General features: G+C 45.0%; 1 protein-coding gene across 5 annotated transcripts in view; it reads right to left on the bottom strand.

The window, feature by feature from the left end:
- Nucleotides 1–23,176, bottom strand: part of syne1a (spectrin repeat containing, nuclear envelope 1a) — a 142,709-nt gene that overhangs the window by 7,674 nt on the left and 111,859 nt on the right. For 4 of the 5 annotated variants that reach the window (XM_031800202.1, XM_031800205.1, XM_031800204.1 and 1 more), the window contains 12 exons: nucleotides 22,989–23,155; nucleotides 12,259–12,421; nucleotides 8,672–8,859; nucleotides 7,563–7,713; nucleotides 6,879–7,061; nucleotides 6,284–6,421; nucleotides 5,598–5,789; nucleotides 5,125–5,446; nucleotides 3,707–3,775; nucleotides 2,487–2,632; nucleotides 2,239–2,365; nucleotides 1,923–2,134 (listed from right to left, as the gene is read on the bottom strand). In XM_031800202.1, the coding sequence (XP_031656062.1) occupies nucleotides 1,923–2,134; nucleotides 2,239–2,365; nucleotides 2,487–2,632; nucleotides 3,707–3,775; nucleotides 5,125–5,446; nucleotides 5,598–5,789; nucleotides 6,284–6,421; nucleotides 6,879–7,061; nucleotides 7,563–7,713; nucleotides 8,672–8,859; nucleotides 12,259–12,421; nucleotides 22,989–23,155 (2,058 nt within the window). The remainder of the gene's footprint in view (nucleotides 1–1,922; nucleotides 2,135–2,238; nucleotides 2,366–2,486; nucleotides 2,633–3,706; nucleotides 3,776–5,124; nucleotides 5,447–5,597; nucleotides 5,790–6,283; nucleotides 6,422–6,878; nucleotides 7,062–7,562; nucleotides 7,714–8,671; nucleotides 8,860–12,258; nucleotides 12,422–22,988; nucleotides 23,156–23,176) is intronic. The other variant, XM_031800203.1, reaches the window with a different exon arrangement.

Below are 23,176 nucleotides of genomic sequence, written 5' to 3'. Positions count from 1 at the left end.
GGAATGGTCTGCCTACCCATGTAAGAGACGCAAACTCGGTCTCAACCTTTAAGTCTTTACTGAAGACTCATCTCTTCAGTGGGTCATATGATTGAGTGTAGTCTGGCCCAGGAGTGGGAAGGTGAACGGAAAGGCTCTGGAGCAACGAACCGCCCTTGCTGTCTCTGCCTGGCCGGTTCCCCTCTTTCCACTGGGATTCTCTGCCTCTAACCCTATTACAGGTGCTGAGTCACTGGCTTACTGGGGCTCTTTCATATCGTCCCTAGGAGGGGTGCGTCACTTGAGTGGGTTGAGTCACTGATGTGATCTTCCTGTCTGGGTTGGCGCCCCCCCTTGGGTTGTGCCGTGGCGGAGATGTTTGTGGGCTATACTCGACCTTGTCTCAGGATGGTAAGTTGGTGGTGGAAGATATCCCTCTAGTGGTGTGGGGGCTGTGCTTTGGCAAAGTGGGTGGGGTTATATCCTTCCTGTTTGGCCCTGTCCGGGGGTGTCCTCGTATGGGGCCACAGTGTCTCCTGACCCCTCCTGTCTCAGCCTCCAATATTTATGCTACAGTAGTTTATGTGTCGGGGGGCTAGGGTCAGTTTGTTATATCTGGAGTACTTCTCCTGTCCTATTCGGTGTCCTGTGTGAATTTAAGTGTGCTCTCTCTCTAATTCTCTCTTTCTCTCTTTCTTTCTCTCTCTCGGAGGACCTGAGCCCTAGGAACATGCCCCAGGACTACCTGACATGATGACTCCTTGCTGTCCCCAGTCCACCTGGCCGTGCTGCTGCTCCAGTTTCAACTGTTCTGCCTTATTATTATTGGACCATGCTGGTAATTTATTAACATTTGAACATCTTGGCCATGTTCTGTTATAATCTCCACCCGGCACAGCCAGAAGAGGACTGGCCACCCCACATAGCCTGCTTCCTCTCTAGGTTTCTTCCTAGGTTTTGGCCTTTCTAGGGAGTTTTTCCTAGCCACTGTGCTTCTACACCTGCATTGCTTGCTGCTTGGGGTTTTAGGCTGGGTTTCAGTACAGCACTTTGAGATATCAGCTGATGTACGAAGGGCTATATAAATCAATTTGATTTGATTTGATGTGTTACAGACTACAGCAGCTGGACTGATGTGTTACAGACTACAGCAGCTGGGCTGTGTGATGTGTTACAGACTACAGCAGCTGGCCTGTGTGATGTATTACAGACCACAGCAGCTGGCCTGTCTAATGTGTTACAGACTACAGCAGCTGTTCTGATGTGACACAGACTACAGCAGCTGGGCTGTGTCATGTGTTACAGACTACAGCAGCTGGACTGTCTGATGTGTTACAGACTACAGCAGCTGGTCTGATGTGTTACAGACTACAACAGCTGGGCTGTGTGATGTGTTACAGACTACAGCGGCTGGTCTGATGTGTTACAGACTGCAGCAGCCGGTCTGATGTGTAACAGACTGCAGCAGCTGGTCTGATGTGTTACAGACTGCATCAGCTGGTCTGATGTGTTACAGACTGCAGCAGCCGGTCTGATGTGTAACAGACTGCAGCAGCCGGTCTGATGTGTTACAGACTGCATGAGCTGGTCTGATGTGTTACAGACTGCAGCAGCTGGTCTGATGTGTAATAGACTGCAGCAGCTGGTCTGATGTGTTACAGACTGCAGCAGCTGGTCTGATGTGTTACAGACTGCAGCAGCTGGTATGATGTGTAACAGACTGCAGCAGCTGGGGTGATGTGTTACAGGCTACAGCAGCTGGGGTGATGTGTAACAGACTACAGCAGCTGGGGTGATGTGTTTGTACTATATAGGGCTCTGCCTGGGCACTGGACCAGCAGGCTCGTGATTACACTGTACATGGGTATGGGAAATCATAGAGACCATGGGTATCATGTGGCACATAGATACAAATGGTATACATAAGATGCACGCACACACACCTTGAGCTTTCTGATCCTCTGTTGGATGGTGTGTATGTCTGTGCTGAGGTCTAGCACCCGTAGCTGTCCCAGCTCTGCCTCTGCCTCGCACAGCCATGCCCTCATGGTCTGCAGGTCTGAGATCAGCTGGTGACACTGCTGCAGGTTCTGCTTCTGTCTGTGTTTGTCCCTCAGAGACCGAGCCTGGATCAGCTCCCAGCGCTCAATCACACCTTGGGGAGAGAAGTAACACAGTTTCAGTTGACTCATCCCTCATTATTGATTATAATAAGCGAGAGAGAGTGTGTGTATGTGTGTTTGTGTTTGTATCACCAACCTGCACTCTGGCTGTCTGTGCTGGTGGGGTTGGTGAGTCCTGGCATGTCATCATCCTCCTCAGTCAGCTGTCCTCCAGCCCTCTTCACTGCATCTATACTGCCACGACACTCTCCCATCAGACGCATCTACGACAGACAGGGAACATAGTGTTATCATGCTACGACATGACATTTGTTTTTTCTGTATATTTCTTACAGTTTTAGCCATACTATTACTAGGAGATTTTCTAAGAGAGAAAGCCCTCACATAGCCCATGTAAGTCGAGTCCAGCTCAGGGCTGGTGCTGGTCTGGCCACTGCAGGCAGCCGCCTCTCCCTGCTGGACAGAGTAGCGGCCAGAGTCCACAGCCTGGTCCAACTGTCTCAGGTGGGCTTCCAGCTGACCTGGCTCACCTGTGGGGTCAGGAGGGGGTCAGCCAACGAGGAGAGAGAATTCTCTGGGGGTTTGTTTTTTGCCCGTCTACAATTTCATTTTGACAAACAGTAGTGGTAGATACTGGCAGACTGGTCCACCTTTGAGAACATGCTCATAATGGAAAAAACAAGCAATGTTAAAAGTTAGTCCGTGTTGAAAAACTGCAAACAAAGAAGGAAAAGTAGGTGGTTTATATGATCAGTTGTGTGATGTAATACCAATAAAGGTGAATGGAAAAGTGCTTTAGCATGCTATTGTGTATACATTCTTATATGGTGTATACATTCTTATATGGTGTATACATTCTTATATGGTGTATACATTCTTATATGGTGTATACATTCTTATATGGTGTATACATTCTTATATTGTGTATACATTCTTATACGGTGTATACATTCTTATATGGTGTATACATTCTTATATGGTGTATACATTCTTATATGGTGTATACATTCTTATATGGTGTATACATTCTTATATGGTGTATACATTCTTATATTGTGTATACATTCTTATACGGTGTATAGATTCTTATATGGTGTATACATTCTTATATGGTATATACATTCTTATATGGTGTATACATTCTTATATGGTGTATACATTCTTATATGGTGTATACATTCTTATATTGTGTATACATTCTTATACGGTGTATACATTCTTATATGGTGTATACATTCTTATATGGTGTATACATTCTTATATGGTGTATACATTCTTATATGGTGTATACATTCTTATATGGTGTATACATTCTTATATGGTGTATACATTCTTGAATGATGATTGTGCTTGCAACAATGGTGAATGATGCACGCTATGTTAATTTACCGCAGTTGAACAGGCATGTTAGTATATTTAGTTTTGTGATATGTTATTGACATGCGATGATAAATTACACATATGCCTTGTTTGCTCATCATACTTTATTAACATGCTATGGCAAATGATATGGTATTTGTGCTTAAGCACGTTAGCATGCTATGGTAAATTATATGGTATTTGTGCTTAAGCACGTTAGCATGCTAGTGTGGCTAGTTGCCTACCAGAGGAGGATCTCAGTGTGCTCTCTGTCAGTTTTATATAGGCCTCTGGGCTTTCTGGTATAACTACATCTGCAAAAAGAGATATGCACAGTCCTTACAATTAGAACAAGGGACATTGGACAAGTATGTAGTGTGTATAGGTTTAATTGTATGCTTTTTTCATCCTATTACTCTTAATTTCACATGTTTGAGAACTGGGAATCTATTTAATGCTGGTGTAGATGCATGGGCTTTTTAAATGCTACAAATATCCTAAGTAAACGATCACTTTGATGGGAGAACTTCTTGCAGTATATCCTTGTTATTATTTTTGTTGTTTGTATAACAGTGAATTCCCCTTGGACATCAATAAAACACTTATCAATAAAGTATTGATCTGACCATCTCCAGCAGCAGTCTGTAGTAGTATTATACCAACCTGACAACACAGCGGCAGTCTGTAGTAGTATTATACCAACCTGACAACACAGCGGCAGTCTGTAGTAGTATTATACTAACCTGACAACACAGCGGCAGTCTGTAGTAGTATTATACCAACCTGACAACACAGCGGCAGTCTGTAGTAGTATTATACCAACCTGACAACACAGTGGCAGTCTGTAGTAGTATTATACCAACCTGACAACACAGCGGCAGTCTGTAGTAGTATTATACCAACCTGACAACACAGCGGCAGTCTGTAGTAGTATTATACTAACCTGACAACACAGCGGCAGTCTGTAGTAGTATTATACCAACCTGACAACACAGCGGCAGTCTGTAGTAGTATTATACTAACCTGACAACACAGCGGCAGTCTGTAGTAGTATTATAATAACCTGACAACACAGCGGCAGTCTGTAGTAGTATTATACTAACCTGACAACACAGCGGCAGTCTGTAGTAGTATTATACTAACCTGACAACACAGCGGCGGTCTGTAGTAGTATTATACTAACCTGACAACACAGTGGCAGTCTGTAGTAGTATTATACCAACCTGACAACACAGCAGCAGTCTGTAGTAGTATTATAATAACCTGACAACACAGCGGCAGTCTGTAGTAGTATTATACCAACCTGACAACACAGCAGCAGTCTGTAGTAGTATTATACTAACCTGACAACACAGCGGCAGTCTGTAGTAGTATTATACTAACCTGACAACACAGCGGCAGTCTGTAGTAGTATTATACTAACCTGACAACACAGCAGCAGTCTGTAGTAGTATTATACTAACCTGACAACACAGCGGCAGTCTGTAGTAGTATTATACTAACCTGACAACACAGCGGCAGTCTGTAGTAGTATTATACTAACCTGACAACACAGCGGCAGTCTGTAGTAGTATTATACTAACCTGACAACACAGCGGCAGTCTGTAGTAGTATTATACTAACCTGACAACACAGCAGCAGTCTGTAGTAGTATTATACTAACCTGACAACACAGCGGCAGCCGACCTGAGGTACTCCTCCTCCTGCTCCTGTCCTCTGCCCCTTTCTGACCCCAGACCCCGCCCTCCAGCACTCTCAAGCCCCCGGCTCAGGTCGTAGTCGTGGTCCCACTCCAGTGGGATAGAGTCCATGCTGGCTGGGGTGTCCCGGCCTGAGCGGTCCGCCTGTGGGGGGAGGACAGAGCCCGAGGTGGGGAGACTGGAGGGGCAGGGGAGAGAGGAGTCACCCCACTGCAGGTCAGAGAGATCAGCCGACTCGTCCATGTCCAGATCTCGGTCAGAACAGTCTAGTTCATCATCGGCAAGCTGAAGGGAAGGAGAGGGGGAGTGAGTGTGTGCGTTTGTATGCGCGTGCTAGGTGTGTGTACGAGGTTATGATAGTTATATCAAATTGGCAAATGGCCCATATCTTCTTGTAGTGTGTGTGTGTGTTCTGTAAGCAAAAGACATTACTCACAGGCAGGCGTGTCAGCTTCTTGTAGTATCTGTCGACACGTCCAAACACCTCCTGCCAGTACCTCTGTAGCTCCTCCAGTTCCTCCTCTAGAACAGCACCATCCAGAGGCTCACTCTTCTCTATCAGGGCCTCCCCCTGCCTGAACACCAGCTCAATCTGCCCTGTGTTCAGAGAGATCTCCTGCTGGAATGCCTGAACACACACACACAGAGGGCAAAGGTCAGGGGTTAGATGTTTCAGTATGTTTCCAAGGGGAATCGGGGAAATTCTTTTATCTCTATTTGTTATGCCAGTTAAATCCGTCATGGGAGGATACTAGTTACATACAGCACAGGAGAAGACCAAGTCAGATAGTTAAATTGCCAAGCCGTCTTAGAGAGTTCATTCAAAGTCAAAAAACATTGAAAATATAGCATTCAAATTCACACACACGTACTCGAATGCACGCACGTATGCATGCACGCACACTCGGGACAACACTGTTCTTACCACAGGAGGCTGGTGGCACCTTAACTGGGGATAACGGGCTCGTGGTAATGACTGGAGTGGAATTAGTGGAACGGTATCAAATACATCAAACACATCATGGTTTCCATGGTTTCCATGTGTTTGATGCCATTCCATTTGATCCATTCCAGACATTAGTATGAGCCGTCCTCCCCCCAGCAGCCTCCACTGGTTCTTACCCTTAACTGTTTGATCTTAGCCTGAACATCACACTCTGAGAAGTGTTCTATGTTGGTGAGCTGCAGGTCCATCTCAGTGAGCCACACCAGGATGCTGTCTCTAGCTGTCTCAAATTCCTCCCTCTGACCAATAAAGTGCTGAGAGAACACATAGAGAGTGAAACAGTGTTATAGGTCTGTTTAATAACTAGACTAAAACAGTGTTATAGGTCTGTTTAATAACTAGACTAAAACAGTGTTATAGGTCTGTTTAATATCTAGACTAAAACAGTGTTATAGGTCTGTTTAATAACTAGATTAAAACAGTGTTATAGGTCTGTTTAATATCTAGATTAAAACAGTGTTATAGGTCTGTTTAATAACTAGATTAAAACAGTGTTATAGGTCTGTTTAATAACTAGATTAAAACAGTGTTATAGGTCTGTTTAATATCTAGACTAAAACAGTGATCAGAGCGAAACTAAGTATTTGTGAGTTTCTACTCTTTTATCTTCACAACAAAATTATGTGATAAATCTTGACCTGACCAGGCTCTGCTATACCATCACCATGTTTCATAACATATGTTATGACATCATGACATTTCCCAGCATACCTTGAGCCTGCGCAGGATGGAGGCAACCCTCTTCTGCAGGTTGTCCCAGCGCCGGTTCCCATCATGCACCATTTCACGGAGGCGGCAGGAGGAGTCTGTGCGGTTCTCTCTGGCCAGTCGGCGGTACTGCTTATTGATCAGCTCCAGCTGGGTCAGAAACTCCTGGACCTGCCTCTGGAAGGCCTAGGACACACACATGATCAGAATGAAGATTTTATACAAATACTGTACACATACAAAATAAAATACAAAGTAAATGTAAGGTTGGTGGTCTCAGTATGTGTAATTGGTTGATTATTTTGACCCAACAACGGTTTCAAGTAAGCCTGTGGTATTCTGGGATGACACTGACACATGACCCCATTGGCCCTGGTCAGCTACTGCAGGAAAAATGTGATGGCCAGCAAAGACAGATTCCAGTAATCTGATCTCCCCCTTCTCTTACTCTGCACTCTCTCACTTTACCCCATATGCCCCCCCCTTCACTTTGCACTGTACACACACGCTCTCTCATTCTTACTTCATCTCTCGATCTCTCTTCCTACCCTGTCTTTACAACTATTTAAACTCTTCCCCTCCTTTCCTTCCTTTTTCCTCTGCCCACAACCGCTCTCTAACCTGTACCTCAAACTTCAACCACTCTCTAACCTGTACCTCAAACTTCAACCACTCTCTAACCTGTACCTCAAACTTCTTGAGCTCCTCCTTTGCGATGGTGTATAGAACTCCAGAGGAGTTGGGAAGAGCAGCCGTCCTCTCTGAGGTCTTCAGCCACTCCTCAAACCGAGAGAAGTCATCCAGAAACTTCTGCCACAGCCTCCACGTCTCCTCAATCCTACAAGAAGATGAGAGAGTGACGTTTGATACACACTTAGGGTTGCAAGGGGACGGTATACTACTGGAAACTTTTGAAGTTTACCAGTAAACTACCAGAATTTTGATAACTTTCAAGGAATATGTGGAATGTTATTAGATGGCATCTAGTGGCCTTTTTGGGTACTTCAGATTATCACAGGTGTCTGTAATTATCTCTGGCCCTCTGTGTGGCCTTATCACATGTAAAATATATTTAACAAATCTAATAGAGATTATTTTAAAATAAAATACAGAATGACAAAGTTGTAAAACATTATCCTTAAAATAAACCATCAACTTAATGAAAACCGTTGGTGTTTAATAGGAGAGTTTCAGCATGAAATATATATATATTTTTTTACTCTTTTATTTATTTTACTATGTCATTATGTCTTTGTTATAAATATTTTGTGTGAAAAAAGACAATAGTTGAAAGAGTTCATTTAAAATAATGGCATTGTTTATTAGAATTGATTTATTTTTCATTAATTAGGCAATTTTCACTTTAACCATATGGCCTATTTCCTAGAAACTCATGGAAGATATGAACACATATTTAAAAAATGACTACTATTTATGAACGTTTTTCAAAAAATTTATTAAAGTATAAATGACCAAAGTTACCATAGATTGCAATAGATATCCTGTTAATTACCAAAATTACAGAAGAATACTTATTTTCCACCATAATTTGCAAATAAATTCATTAAAAATCCTACAATGTGATTTTCTGGATATTTGTCCGTCATTGTTGAAGTGTACCTATGATGAAAATTACAGGCCTCTCTCATCTTTTTAAGTGGGAGAACTTGCACAATTGGTGGCTGACTAAATAAGTTTTTGCCCCACTGTATGTACTGTGTGTGTGTGTGTGTGTGTGTGTGTGTGTGTGTGTGTGTGTGTGTGTGTGTACTGTACTGTATGTGTATAGGACCCACTTGAGCCTCCTTTCCATGGACATGGCACAGATGTTCCTCCAGCGTCGGTCCAGGCCCCTGGTGGCCTGCTGGATGGAGTCACACTCTGTCTCCGTAGAACAAGCGTCACAGTCATGTAGCAACACTTCACACAGGTTCAACACAGACGCCACGCCTGTACTGTGCTTCTCTATGTCCCGCTGAATGTCCTGGAGGTGGAGAAAGGGGAAGGCAGAGAGAGAAGAAAGATGATGATGGGTGGAGAAAGGGATGAAGAGTGGGTAATATTGGAGGGTTGAGGACAGGAACAGAAACAGTGGGTGAGAAAAAAACACTGTCTTGAAATACCATAAAGACCTCACTTGGGCGATGACTTTCTACCCTGTTGCATCATCACGAGTTGTTCAGATGTTTACCACGTATGTCACGCCCTGGTCTTAGTATTTTGTGTTTTCTTTCTTTATTTGGTCAGGCCAGGGTGTGACATGGGTTTATTTTGTGTTGTGTTTATGTATGGGGGTTTTTCGTAGGTTTTGGGATTGTGGCTTAGTGGGGTGTTCTAGCAAAGTCTATGGTTGCCTGAGGCGGTTCTCAATCAGAGGCAGGTGATTCTCGTTGTCTCTGATTGGGAACCATATTTAGGCAGCCATCTTCTTTGAGTGTTTCGTGGGTGATTGTTCCTGTCTCAGTGTTTTGTATTTCACCAGATAGGCTGTATAGGTTTTCACGTTCCGTTTGTTGTTTTGTATTTCGTGTTTATTAGTTTATTAAACATGTATCTAACTTACCACTCTGCATTTTGGTCCGACTCTCTTTCAACGGAAGAAAACCGTAACAGAATCACCCACCACACCAGGACCAAGCAGCGTGGTGACAGGCAGCGGCAGCAGGAGCAAACAAGGTTGGATTATACAACTTGGGAGGAAATAGACAGGTGGGCGGTCGACCCAGAGAGAGTGCCGGAGCCCGCCTGGGATTCGCTGGAGCAGTGCGAGGAGGGCTATACGAGAATGGAGTTGAAGAGAAAAGCACGGCGGCGCAGAAGGAAGCCCGAGAGTCAGCCCCAAAAATGTATTGGGGGGGGGGGGGCTCAGGGAGAGTGTGGCAGAGTCAGGGTTCAGACCTGAGCCAACTCCCCCTGTTTATCGTGAGGAGCAGCGATCACAGGACTTCTGGACTTGGGAGGAGATATTGGATGGAAAAGGACCCTGGGCACAGCCTGGAGAATATCGCCACCCCAAAGAAGAACTGGAGGCAGTGAAAGGGGAGAGACGCTGGTATGAAGAGGCAGCACGGCGACGCGGATGGAAGCCCGCGAGTCAGCCCCATAAATTTATTGTGGGGGGGGGGGGGGGGGGGGCTCAGGGAGAGTGTGGCAGAGTCAGGGTTCAGACCTGAGCCAACTCCCCCTGTTTATCGTGAGGAGCAGCGATCACAGGACTTCTGGACTTGGGAGGAGATATTGGATGGAAAAGGACCCTGGGCACAGCCTGGAGAATATCGCCGCCCCAAAGAAGAACTGGAGGCGGTAAAAGTGGAGAGACGCTGGTATGAAGAGGCAGCACGGCGACGAGGATGGAAGCCCGCGAGTCAGCCCCATAAATTTATTGTGGGGGGAGGGGGCTCAGGGAGAGTGTGGCAGAGTCAGGGTTCAGACCTGAGCCAACTCCCCCTGTTTATCGTGAGGAGCCAAGGAGGAGACCAGAACCAGAGCCGGTGTTGGAGGTGAGTGAAGCAGAGACTGTGAAGGAGTTAATGGGGAAAGTGGAGGAGAGAGTTATGAGGGAGTTGCTAGTTTGGTGCTTTAGATACGATATTTGCCCGACGGAGCGTGTCTGGGATTTGATGGCACCTGGGTCAGCGCTCCATACTCGTCCTGAGGTGCGTGTTAGTCGGCTGGTGAAGAGTATGCCAGCCTCACGCACCAGGCCTCCTGTGTACCTACCTAGCCTTGCACGTCCTGTGCCAGTCCTGCTCTCAGGCTCTCCAGTACACCTTCACGGTCCGGTCCATCCTGTGCCACCTTCACACACCAGTTCTCCGGTGGCAGCTCCCCGCACCAGGCTTCCTGTGCGTGTCCTTGGTCCAGTACCACCAGTGCCAGCACCACGCACCAGGCCTTCAGTGCGCCTCGCCTGTTCAGCGCTGTCAGAGCCTTTCTCCTCTCCAGCGCTGTCGGAGTCTCCCGCCTGTTTAGCGCTACCAGAGCCTTCCTCCTCTCCAGCGCTGCCGGAGTCTCCCGCCTGCTTAGCGCTGCCAGACCCTTCCTCCTCTCCAGCGCTGCCGGAGTCTCTTGCCTGTTCAACGTAGCCAGAGCTGCTAATCTGCATGGAGAAGCCAGAGCTGCCAGTCTGCATGGAGCAGCCAGAGCCTCCAGTCTGCATGGAGCAGCCAGAGCTGCCAGTCTGCATGGAGCAGCCAGAGCTGCCAGTCTGCATGGAGCAGCCAGAGCTTCCAGTCTGCATGGAGCAGCCAGAGCTTCCAGTCTGCATGGAGCAGCCAGAGCTGCCAGTCTGCATGGAGCAGCCAGAGCTGCCAGTCTGCATGGAGCAGCCAGAGCTGCCAGTCTGCATGGAGCAGCCAGAGCTGCCAGTCTGCATGGAGCAGCCAGAGCTGCCTGTCTGCATGGAGCAGCTAGAGCCGCCAGCCAGCCAGGATCTTCCAGATCTGCCAGTCAGCCAGGATCCGCCAGTCAGCCAGGATCTTCCAGATCCGCCATTCAGCCAGGATCTTCCAGATCCGCCAGTCAGCCAGGATCCACCATTCAGCCAGGATCCGCCAGTCAGCCAGGATCCGCCAGTCAGCCATGATCTTCCAGATCCGCCAGTCAGCCAGGATCCGCCAGTCAGCCTGGATCTTCCAGATCCGCCAGTCAGCCAGGATCTGCCAGTCAGCCAGGTTCAGCCAGGATCTGCCAGAACCACCAGCTAGCCAGGATCTGCCAGAGCCTACTACCTGCCTGAGTTTCCTCTCAATACTGGGCTTCCTCTCGGTACTAGGCATCCTCTCAGTGCTGAGCTTCCCCTCAGTGCTGAGCTTCCCCTCAGTGCTGAGCTTCCCCTCAGTGCTGAGCTTCCCCTCAGTCCCGAGCTTCCCCTCAGTCCCGAGCTTCCCCTCAGTCCCGAGCTTCTACCTCAGTCCCGAGCTACCCCTCAGTCCAGTGGGGTCCTTGGTGAGGGTTGTTAGGCCAAGGTCGGCGGCGAGGGTCGCCAATCAAAGGACGCGTTACAGGGGGACTAAGACTTGGTTGGAGTGGGGTCCACGTCCCGAGCCGGAGCCGCCACCGTGGACAGACTTAGACGTGGACATATTTAGGCAGCCATATTCTTTGAGTGTTTCGTGGGTGATTGTTCCTGTCTCAGTGTTTTGTATTTCACCAGATAGGCTGTATAGGTTTTCACGTTCCGTTTGTTGTTTTGTATTTCGTGTTTATTAGTTTATTAAACATGTATCTAACTTACCACTCTGCATTTTGGTCCGACTCTCATTCGACGGAAGAAAACCGTAACAACGTACTTTAGGAAATAAATCAAACCACATGATCTGATCATGTAGCTAGCCTTGCCTGCCTGTCTGTCTCTTTCAGAGTGAGTGTGTGTTCCTCCTACCTGCTGCTGGTTGAGTTTCCTCTGTATCTCCTGCGCGTCACAGGTGTCGTAGACGAGAGGTCTGGTCAGCTCTGTCTCGATGTGAGCGAGCCAGGAGCGCAGACTGCACATGTTCTTATCCAGCTGCTGCACCGCAACCAGCGTCTCCCTCAACTTCTTCACCCTGAGAGAGAGATTCAGTCATGTTAGATTCAGTCAGTCACCCTCCATACAAACAAACTAAATACTACCAGAACTTCATTCTACTACATTCTACTACAGAAACCTTACCTACTGTATGTAGTCATACAATCACTGAAGATATCGACCATAACCACTAAAAAACTACAACAACTCAACAACCAAGAAGCAACCGTAACAACACAATATCACTCAGCTCCCCCATTATCACTAGTCCTCCAGTAGGAATGAGAGGTAGAGAGGGGGGCCCCAGTACCACAACAAACCATAACCAACATGTCCACAACCGAGAGGGCTGCAGGAGTGGAAGATGATATCCTGAGGTCAGAAGGGTTTAGGGATATGTTTACAGGACATATTTATGTGAATATTAAACTCCTACTGTAACCCCACATAGCCTCTGTCTGGGATCCATTTTGGACATGTGATGCATTACAATCTAAATATGTAAAACGTTTATGGAGGTTGTGAGAAATGGAAATAATGTCCTCTGATTTTAAATACTCTTCACATTCACACTACTACACCCTTCAAAGTTATGCAGCTCTCTCACATCGTCCCTCCCTGTCATACCAGAAATACTAGTATTGAATGCAGGCAGGAGCCATTCTGTACTGGATCCACTAATTAAAGTAAATAAGTTGTTACCCATTGGACGTTTTTGGCAGGCCTCTGCCACTTTAGACACCCTATACCACTGTGACTGTGACTGTACAGGAGGCTGTATCACAGACCGGTCTATAGGGGCAGACGATATGGCATTGTTATTTTAGCTGTGTATAGCCCATGAGTACTCTGATCTATAAATGGACTGCCTCATCAGAATGTCATCATGCCAGGGAACTCACATGAATCAAATCAAATTTGATTTGTCGGATACACATATTTAGCATATGTATTATGGGTGGAGCGAAATGCTTGTGTTCCTAGCTCCAACAGTGCAGTAATATCTAATGATACAAACAAATCTAAAAGTAAAAGAAAGGAATTAAGAAACACATAAATATTATGAAGAGCAATGTCAGAGCGGCATTGACTAGAATACAGTAGAATACAGTACACACAGTGCCTTCGGAATGTATTCAGACCACTTCCCTTTTTCCACATTTTGTTACGTTACAGCCTTATTTAAAATTGCTAAAATAAAAACATCCTCATCATTCTACACACAATACCCCATAATGACAAAGTGAAAAACAGGTTTTTAGACATTTTTGCAAATGGATATATATTTTTAAACAGAAATACCTTATTTACATAAGTATTCAGACTCTGCTATGAGACTCGAAATTGAGCTCAGTTGCATCCTGTTTCCATTTATAATCCTTAAGATGTTTCTCCAACTTGGAGTCCACCTTTGGTAAATTCAATTGATTGGCCATTATTTGGAAAGGCACACACCTGTCTATATAAGGTCCCACAGTTTACAGTGCATGTCAGAGCAAAAACCAAGCCATGAGGTCGAAGGAATTGTCCGTAGAGCTCAGAGACAGGATTGTGTCGAGGCACAGATCTGGGGAAGGGTGCCAAAAAATGTCTGCAGCGTTGAAGGTCCCCAAGAACACAGTGTCCTCCATTATTCTTAAATGGAAGAAGTATGGAACCACCAAGACTCTTCCTAGAGCTGGCTGCCTGGCCAAACTGAGCAATCGGGAGAGAAGGGCCTTGGTGAGGGAGGTGACCATGAACCCAATGGTCCCTCTGACAGAGCTCCAGAGTTCCTCTGTGGCGATGGGAGAAACTTCCAGAAGGATAACCATCTCTGCAACACTCCACCAATCAGGCCTTTATGGTAGAGTGGCCAGACTGAAGCCACTCCTCAGTAAAAGGCACATGACAGGCAAAAGGAATCTCAGACCATGAGAAACAAGATTCTCTGTTCTGATGAAACCAAGATTGAACTATTTGGATTGGATGCCAAGCGTCAGGCCTGGAGGAAACCAGGCACCATCCTTATGGTGAAGCATGGCGGTGGCAGCATCATGCTGAGCGGATGTTTTTCAACAGCAGGGACTGGGAGACTAGTCAGGATTGAGGGTAAGATGAACGGAGCAAAGTACAGATGAAAACCTGCTCCGGAACACTCAGGACCTCAGGCTGGGGTGAAGGTTCACCTTCCAACAGAACAATGACACTAAGCACACAGCCAAGACAACGGAGGAGTGGCTTTGGAAACAAGTCTCTGAATGTCCTTTAGTGGCCCAGCCACAGCCCCAACTTGAACCCGATCAAACATCTCTGGAGAGACCTGAAAATAGCTGTGCAGCGACCCTCCCCCTCCAACCTGACAGAGCTTGAGAGGATCTGCAGAGAAGAACGAGAGGATCTGCAGAGAAGAATGGGAGAAACTCCCCAAATACAGGTGTACCAAGCTTGTAGCGTCGTACCCAAGACTTGAGGCTGTAAACGCTGCCAAAGGTGCTTCAACAAAGGGTCTGAATACTTATGGAAATGTGATATTTCAGTTATTTATTTTTTATTAATTTGCTAACATTTCAAAAAAACTGTTTTTGCTTTGTCATTATGTGTATTGTATGTCGATGGATGAGGGGAAAAAAACCTATTTAATCAATTTTAGAATAAGGCTGTAACGTAACAAAATGTGGAAAGAGTCAAGGGGTCTGAATTCTTTCCGAATTAACATATATATATGAAATTAGTAAAACAGTATGTAAACATTATTAAAGTGACCAAAAGTTGTCAAAAATATAAATAGTAAAGTAAAGTACAGATACCCCAAAAAACTACTACTATAAAGTACTATAGTATCTTATTTTTACATAAGTACTTTACTCCACTGGTAATTGGGTGGTAGCTGGCTAGTGGCAGTGACTAAGTTCAGGGCAGGGTACTAGGTGGAAGCCGGCTAGTGATGGCTATTTAACAGTCAGATGGCATTGAGATAAAAGCTGTTTTTCAGTCTCTCGGTCCCATCTTTGATGCACCTGTATTGACCTCGCCTTCTGGATGATAGTGTGTGAACAGTTTAGTGGCTCCCAACATTGATACATGCTCTGTGTATTAACAATATTATAATCAGTGTTGGGATTAGTTATTTGGGATTAGTTGAGATTAGTTACTTTACAATATTACTTTGTGTGGAAAGTAACATGCTATCTTACTAGTTATTAGTGTTTGATTTGGACTGAAATAGGTGCCGGTATTCATTTTGGGTGTCTGTACTATTTATATAAGATGTGCAGGAGCTCCACAATACTTATGAGCTAATATTATATAAGATGTGCAGGAGCTCCACAATACTTATGAGCTAATATTATATAAGATGTGCAGGAGCTCCACAATACTTATGAGCTAATATTATATAAGATGTGCAGGAGCTCCACAATACTTATGAGCTAATATTATATAAGATGTGCAGGAGCTCCACAATACTTATGAGCTAATATTATATAAGATGTGCAGGAGCTCCACAATACTTATGAGCTAATATTATATAAGATGTGCAGGAGCTCCACAATACTTATGAGCTAATATTATATAAGATGTGCAGGAGCTCCACAATACTTATGAGCTAATATTATATAAGATGTGCAGGAGCTCCACAATACTTATGAGCTAATATTATATAAGATGTGCAGGAGCTCCACAATACTTATGAGCTAATATTATATAAGATGTGCAGGAGCTCCACAATACTTATGAGCTAATATTATATAAGATGTGCAGGAGCTCCACAATACTTATGAGCTAATATTATATAAGATGTGCAGGAGCTCCACAATACTTATGAGCTAATATTATATAAGATGTGCAGGAGCTCCACAATACTTATGAGCTAATATTATATAAGATGTGCAGGAGCTCCACAATACTTATGAGCTAATATTATATAAGATGTGCAGGAGCTCCACAATACTTATGAGCTAATATTATATAAGATGTGCAGGAGCTCCACAATACTTATGAGCTAATATTATATAAGATGTGCAGGAGCTCCACAATACTTATGAGCTAATATTATATAAGATGTGCAGGAGCTCCACAATACTTATGAGCTAATATTATATAAGATGTGCAGGAGCTCCACAATACTTATGAGCTAATATTATATAAGATGTGCAGGAGCTCCACAATACTTATGAGCTAATATTATATAAGATGTGCAGGAGCTCCACAATACTTATGAGCTAATATTATATAAGATGTGCAGGAGCTCCACAATACTTATGAGCTAATATTATATAAGATGTGCAGGAGCTCCACAATACTTATGAGCTAATATTATATAAGATGTGCAGGAGCTCCACAATACTTATGAGCTAATATTATATAAGATGTGCAGGAGCTCAAGCAGTAGAAATTTGAGGTGCCAGTAAAATCTGTACAGATTTCCTATCTTTTCATTTAAAATCTTTCTCTGGAGCTGCCAATTCTGGATATAAACTGCATGTAAACTACACGGAACCATAGAGATGTCTAGAGTGCACACTTGCCACTAGGCGGGAAAGACTTCTATGGGCTTTTCTATCACAGAAGCGATCAATAGCAAAGATCAGAGCTGCGCCCTCTATACATTTCTATGGAAAGCAGATGTCATGACATTTGTCCAAACAGCCTTTCCCAGCTTGCCCAGAACTAAATGAGGAAGCAAGTCGAGATCGGATCATGGAAACGCGTCCGGTAGTGATATGATTCTGAAAGTATCATGTTATTTGACAAAGTAACTGTAATAATATTACCCAATTTGAAAGTAATCTGATTACGTAATGTTACCGCCCACACGGATTCCAATCAATATCCCTAATATTCTAAATCACCAGCTATTTGCACAAGGTGAAAAGAATATAGCATTGATGTACTGTTTATGCTTCTCCCCCTAAGCAGCTACAGTATGTTTTGAGTAAAAGTCACTAAGCTATCTCATGCTTCTCTCTTGTTGTTACCCACTGATGATGACAGAGAAAAGAAAGTTTGACATTGAAAGAGTTTTTGGTCCCCTCAATGACCTTTTAGAGAGCAGAGAAACAACAGCCTATTCATCAACACAGAGAGAAATGTCTCAACATCTATAACAGTCAACAACAGCTAGCCTACTCCGCCCACACTCTGCTAGTGCACAAAGCTCTGCAATACTGAAGTTCTCCAGTATCCAGCCGACAGCAGACAACTTCTTACACTATTATCCAAAACCAGTTATTTGATTAAATAATTGCCCAATCGCGCAAATGAACATGCAAGCCAGATTCCAAACAACTCCAGTGTAATTTTCCAAGACAAAACAATTACAGCACAATTCTCCAAGAAAAGCCTGCCTGTTGATATCGCAGTCACATTCCGGCAGATCCTCCGAGTCTTCACTTGGGCATCCTGCCATAGTATCAGTCCCCAAGTCCAGAACCATGGGGGCAGGAATGTCCAAACTCAAAGCTAACGTCAATAAACAGTAACGTTATGGAGCTAGCTAAGGTTTAAACTCCCTTCTCTTTCTTCTGGGTGTCCCGAATGGGACTTTCCTTAGTCTAGCTAGTTTACCCCCTGTAGTGTCGGGAGAGGGGGGTTAACATGAGGGGGGGTGGGGGGTGGCACACTAGTGTTACTTGTCAACTGCTCTCAAAGGTATTAAAAAGAGACAGCCCAAACGGCATGTGTGTGTGTGTGTGTGTGTGTGTGTGTGTGTGTGTGTGTGTGCGTGTGTGGGTCTGAGAGTGACAAGTGCTGCTGTTGCTATAAGAGGACTTACAGTCAGAGCCATGTGCCGCAGAGCAGGCAGACGGATGGAATGTCACACAGCAGGCGTGCACGGAGCCAGTGTGCACAGGAGATAAAAGTTCAAGTGTTTCAGTGAGAACTCCTGGAATGGGAAAAGTTCTTCCCTTTTCAAGCCCTCTTAAGTTAAACTACTAAATACTTTCTCCAACTGCTGAAAAACTCCACAAGTTGAGACAAAATGAAAGTTTGTTTAAGGTTTTCTTATACTTCTGAGAAACTACTTGTGAGAAACTGACTCTGCTTTAAGTTTTCCTTGTGGAAAAAGGGAAGGACAGAATAGAACAAGTCTGCAGCTGTCTCTGAGGTCACTTACTGCCCACACCCCCTCCTCTTCTCCCCTCCTCCCTCCATTCCATTCTCAGAGGGCAACAGCCGGAGGAAGATAGAGGGAGGGCAAGAGAGAGGGGAACAGTTGGCTCAGCAAGAGGAAGGGGAAAGAGAGAGGGGAACAGTTGGCTCAGCAAGAGGAAGGGGAAAGAGAGAGGGGAACAGTTGGCTCAGCAAGAGGAAGGGGAAAGGGAGAGGAAGAGGAAGAGAAGAGGAAGGCATTAGAGCTCTTTTGCTCTCTTTCTTTTTACCTCTCTGTTGTCCGGACACCAAGACCAACAGGCCTAGTCACAGCTATTCTAGTCATGTGACTCACAGGCGTCCACTCACTCAAGACTTCTCCACTAGGAGGAAGCGAATTACTGTGAATTTACAGAACTTCATATCACTTCCCACCCAAGCTGCACAGACCTAAAACATCCACATGACCTATAGATGCGCACAGCATCATCATCATCACCACTCTTTTTGATATTTACTGAAACCCTCATATTAAAACACCAATAGCATTCACTGATTTCGGATAATGATTTACAACTTTTTATTTTAAAATCATCTTATTTAATTATTTAATTACACTCAGTGGCCAGTTTATTAGATACACCCATCTAGTACTGGGTCGGACCCCCCTTTGCCTTTAGAAGCGGCTGAATTCTTCGGGGCATGGAAACGTTGCTCATTTGGTATCAAGGGACCTAATGTGTGCCAGGAAAACATTCCCCACACCGTTACACCACCACCAGCCTGTACTGTTGACACCAGGCAGGATGGGGCCATGGACTCATGCTGTTTACGCCAAATCCTGACTCTGCCATCAGCATGACGCAACAGTAATCGAGATTCATCGGACCAGACATTGTTTTTCCACTCCTCAAATGTCCAGTGTTGGTCGAAGTAGAATGGCCCACTGGAGCCACTTCTTCTTGTTTTTAGTTGATAGGAGGGGAACCTGGTGTGGTCGTCTGCTGTAATAGCCCATCTGTGACAAGGACAGATGAGTTGTGCATTCCGAGAAGCCATTCTGCACACCACTGTTGTACTGCGCCATTATTTGCATATTTCTGGTCCGCCTCTTAGCTTGCACGACTTCTCATCAACGAGCTGTTTTTGCCCACAGAACTGCCACTGACTGGATGTTTTTTGTTTGTTGCACCGTTCTCTGTAAACCCTAGACACTGTCGTGCGTGAAAACCCCCGGCTGTCGGCCGTTTCTGAGATATTGGAAACGGCACACCTGGCACCAACGATCATACCACGCTCAGAGTAATTTAGGTGACTCGTTTAGCTCATTCTAACGCTCAATCAAACAATACTGAATGCCTCAATTCTTCTCTGCCTGCTTTATATAGCAAGCCACTGCCACGTGACTCACTGTCTAGGAGTTAACCATTTTCATGAATGGGGTACCTAAGAAACTGAGTGTATTGTACATGCCATAAGGCCTCATAAGGCCACACAGAGGGCCAGAGATAATTACAGACACCTGTGATAATCTGAAGTACCCTAAAAGGGCCACTAGATGCCTTGTGATAGATTACATAAAAATGTGGGTAGTTTATTGGTCAATTTGAAAAGTTTCCAGTACTATACCTTTCCATTTGCAACCCTAGGCTCTGTAGAATAAAATAAACATTTTAGCATATAATACAGGAAGGCAAATATTTATGCATGTTTTTGGGAAGATGGATTTGGGGGGCAAGTGTTTAAATTGTGCAGTATTTAGCAATCATAATAAGAGTCTGGTAGCCAAAGTTGTGTGTGTGTGTGTGTGTGTGTGTGTGTGTGTGTGTGTGTGTGTGTGTGTGTGTGTGTGTGTGTGTGTGTGTGTGTGTGTGTGTGTGCTAAGGTGCAGAGAGTCAGTGCAGGTGGTCAGTCACGTTCACGTGTTCAGCAGTCTGATGGCTTGTAACGTCTGCCCAGGGAGTGAACAGCTCCTGGCTAAGGTATGTGGGGTCCTTGATGATGCAGCAGACCTTCCTCAGGCACCGTTTTGAGTAGTCACCATGCTTTTGATTTTCTGTTATTTTCTGGTAACTATACTGTGAAGTGTCTTCTTAATATTTGAAGTCTTAAACTATGGTATGTTTTGATCAATTCTGTTTTGTCTTTTACATATCATTTTTATGTCACTTATTGTTTATCCAAACCACATTTTCTCTGAGTATTGACATTTTAGACATGTGTGTATAACTGCCATATGTCCTTTCACATACCTGGCAGCAGGTTATCTTGCTTTAGTTTATCATCAACCATGCTGAGTTTAACAGAGACAAAACACAGTGATCACAGTGGTCTGACCAATCTGCTTCGACAGGGGGGCATGTTCTTTTCTCAATCGATGGCTCTCTCCCACTGCTATGTCAATGGACCATAGTGTGGTTGCTCATTTTATAATGTATTTTTCACCTGTGCTCAGTCATCATATGATTTCTCACCTTCCTCATGACTTCTGAGTGGCAGAATGTGATGTGTATATCATGTCATGTTAACCATTATCAAAGCTGAAGGCAGTGGACCAGTTGAAGATATGAATAGATGGGTTCTTCAGGTTGTTTTACAGGTACACAACCATAGTGTTTCTATTGTATTGTCTAGTTAATGTGAATTGCCAACTGAATCTGTCCGACCAACAAGTGTTTGAAACACAACCATTGTGTTTCTATTTTATTGTCTAACGTTCAGACGAGATTGTCTGACATCATAAGAGCAAGATGGTAGTAAAGCCAACTCAGCAACTCTGTTCATTCCCTCCCCCCATAGGGATTTACAGTGCATAAAATGCACAACTTAATCTTTGACCATGATGACACTTTCCCTTTCTGACTGGTCTCCATTCTGTTTTCTGACTGTAGTCTCCATTCTGTTTTCTGACTCTAGTCCCTCTTCTGTTTTCTGACTCCGGAGTGGCGCAGCGGTCTAAGGCACTGCATCTCAGTGCTTGAGGCATCACTACAGACACCCTGGGTTGAATCCAGGCTGTATCACAACCGGACGCGATTGGGAGTCCCATAGGGTGGCGCACAATTGGCCCAGCGTCGTCCGGGTTTGGCCGATGTAGGCTGTCATTGTAAATAAGAATGTGTTCTTAACTGACTTGACTAGTTAAATAAAGACACAATTAAAAGGGGGTCATGTTCACTCCTCTGCTTCTTGAAATTGACAACTAACTCCTTTGTTTTGCTGACCTTTAGGGAGAAATTGTTGTCATGACACCACAATGCCAGTTAACCTCCTCCCTATTGGCTGATTCATTGTTGTAGGTTATCAGGCCTACAACCGTGGTGTCATCAGCAAACTTGATGATCGAGTTGGGTGTTGTGCAAAGCCACACAGTCGTGGGTGAACAGGGAGTACAGCAGAGGGCTGAGGACACACCCCTGGGGGGCCGCTGTGTTGAGTCAGTGTGGAGGAGGTGTTGCAGAGAGTGGTATCCAGACCCAGGGTTCTGAGCTTGGTGTTGAGTTTGGAGCTTGGTGTTGAGTTTGGCATGCTGGCCTTGATGTGGGCAATGACCAGCCTCTCAAAGCACTTTACGATGACCGGGGTGAGTGCAACGGGGCATGTCAACTTGTCCTTCTTGGGGACTGGGACAATGGTGGTCTCCTTGAAACAGGTGTGGACTACAGCCTGGGACAGGTTTAATATGTCCAAAAAGACACCTGCCAGCTGGTCAGCACACACTCTGAGGATGCGGCCAGGGATGCCATCTGGGCCGGCGGCTTGGAGAGTATTCACTCTTGATCCTCACGTCAGCCTCGGAGAGTATAAGCACCTAGTCATCCGGATCAGCGAGTCTCTTTGGTGTTATCTGCCTCGAAGCGAGCATAGAATGTGTTAAACTCATCTGGGAGGGAGGCTTTGGTGGGCACCACACAGCTGGATTTGCCTTTGTACTCCATGATAGTCCGTAGTCCTTGCCACATGTGTTGCGAGTCTGAGTTGTTGAACAGTAATTAAAGTTTGAGTCTGTATTGTCTTTTTGCATTCCAAATGGATTTGCAGAGGTAGTACCTGCTCACCTTATACACGTAACGCGCCACCGAGTCATCAGCGTTCGTTCTGCTGACAATGAATGCTGCAGTACGGGCTCTCAGCATTGTACGGATATCTCCATTCATCCAGGGTTTTTGGTTGGGGTATGTCCGGATTGTTATTGTGGGAGGCACAATGATGGACAGGGCACAGTGAAGGCACAGAGAAGAAGACACAGTGATGCCAAAACGTTGGTGGTATACCCAATAAATTACTGGGTGTTTATATATAGTGTGCAACTCTCTTTATTTTTTATTTTGTGCAGTTAATCGCTGTTAGCCAGAACCTCGACACAAAATAACTTGTGTGTGTGTGTGTGGTACAACATCATCAACACATTTGGGAGTGGGACAACAGTAGACTAAAGAAAAAGTACTAAAATATATATTTTTTGTAAAGTGATCCTTTAACTTTAATCTTCCCACTCACCAACATTGCACCCAGATCCCCTTCATGCTCACCTAGCAGCGATGAGGTCCAGCAGGTGTTGCCAGCGCTCGCTGACCTTGCTGAGTTTGTGTTGTATCTCTGCAGCCTTGCTCTCATGGCTGGCCCTGGCCAAGCGCTCCCCCATCACCTGCAGCTGCTGCTTATTCTCCTGGGCCACACCAATCTCTTCCTGGTAGTCCTGGGAGAGGGGGATTGCAAA

Source organism: Oncorhynchus kisutch, linkage group LG21 (genome assembly GCF_002021735.2).
Source record: "Oncorhynchus kisutch isolate 150728-3 linkage group LG21, Okis_V2, whole genome shotgun sequence".
Classification (NCBI taxonomy): Eukaryota; Metazoa; Chordata; class Actinopteri; order Salmoniformes; family Salmonidae; genus Oncorhynchus; species Oncorhynchus kisutch.
The sequence above is the reverse complement of the archived record's forward strand: the minus strand, read 5'-3'. Positions and strand labels throughout refer to the sequence as shown.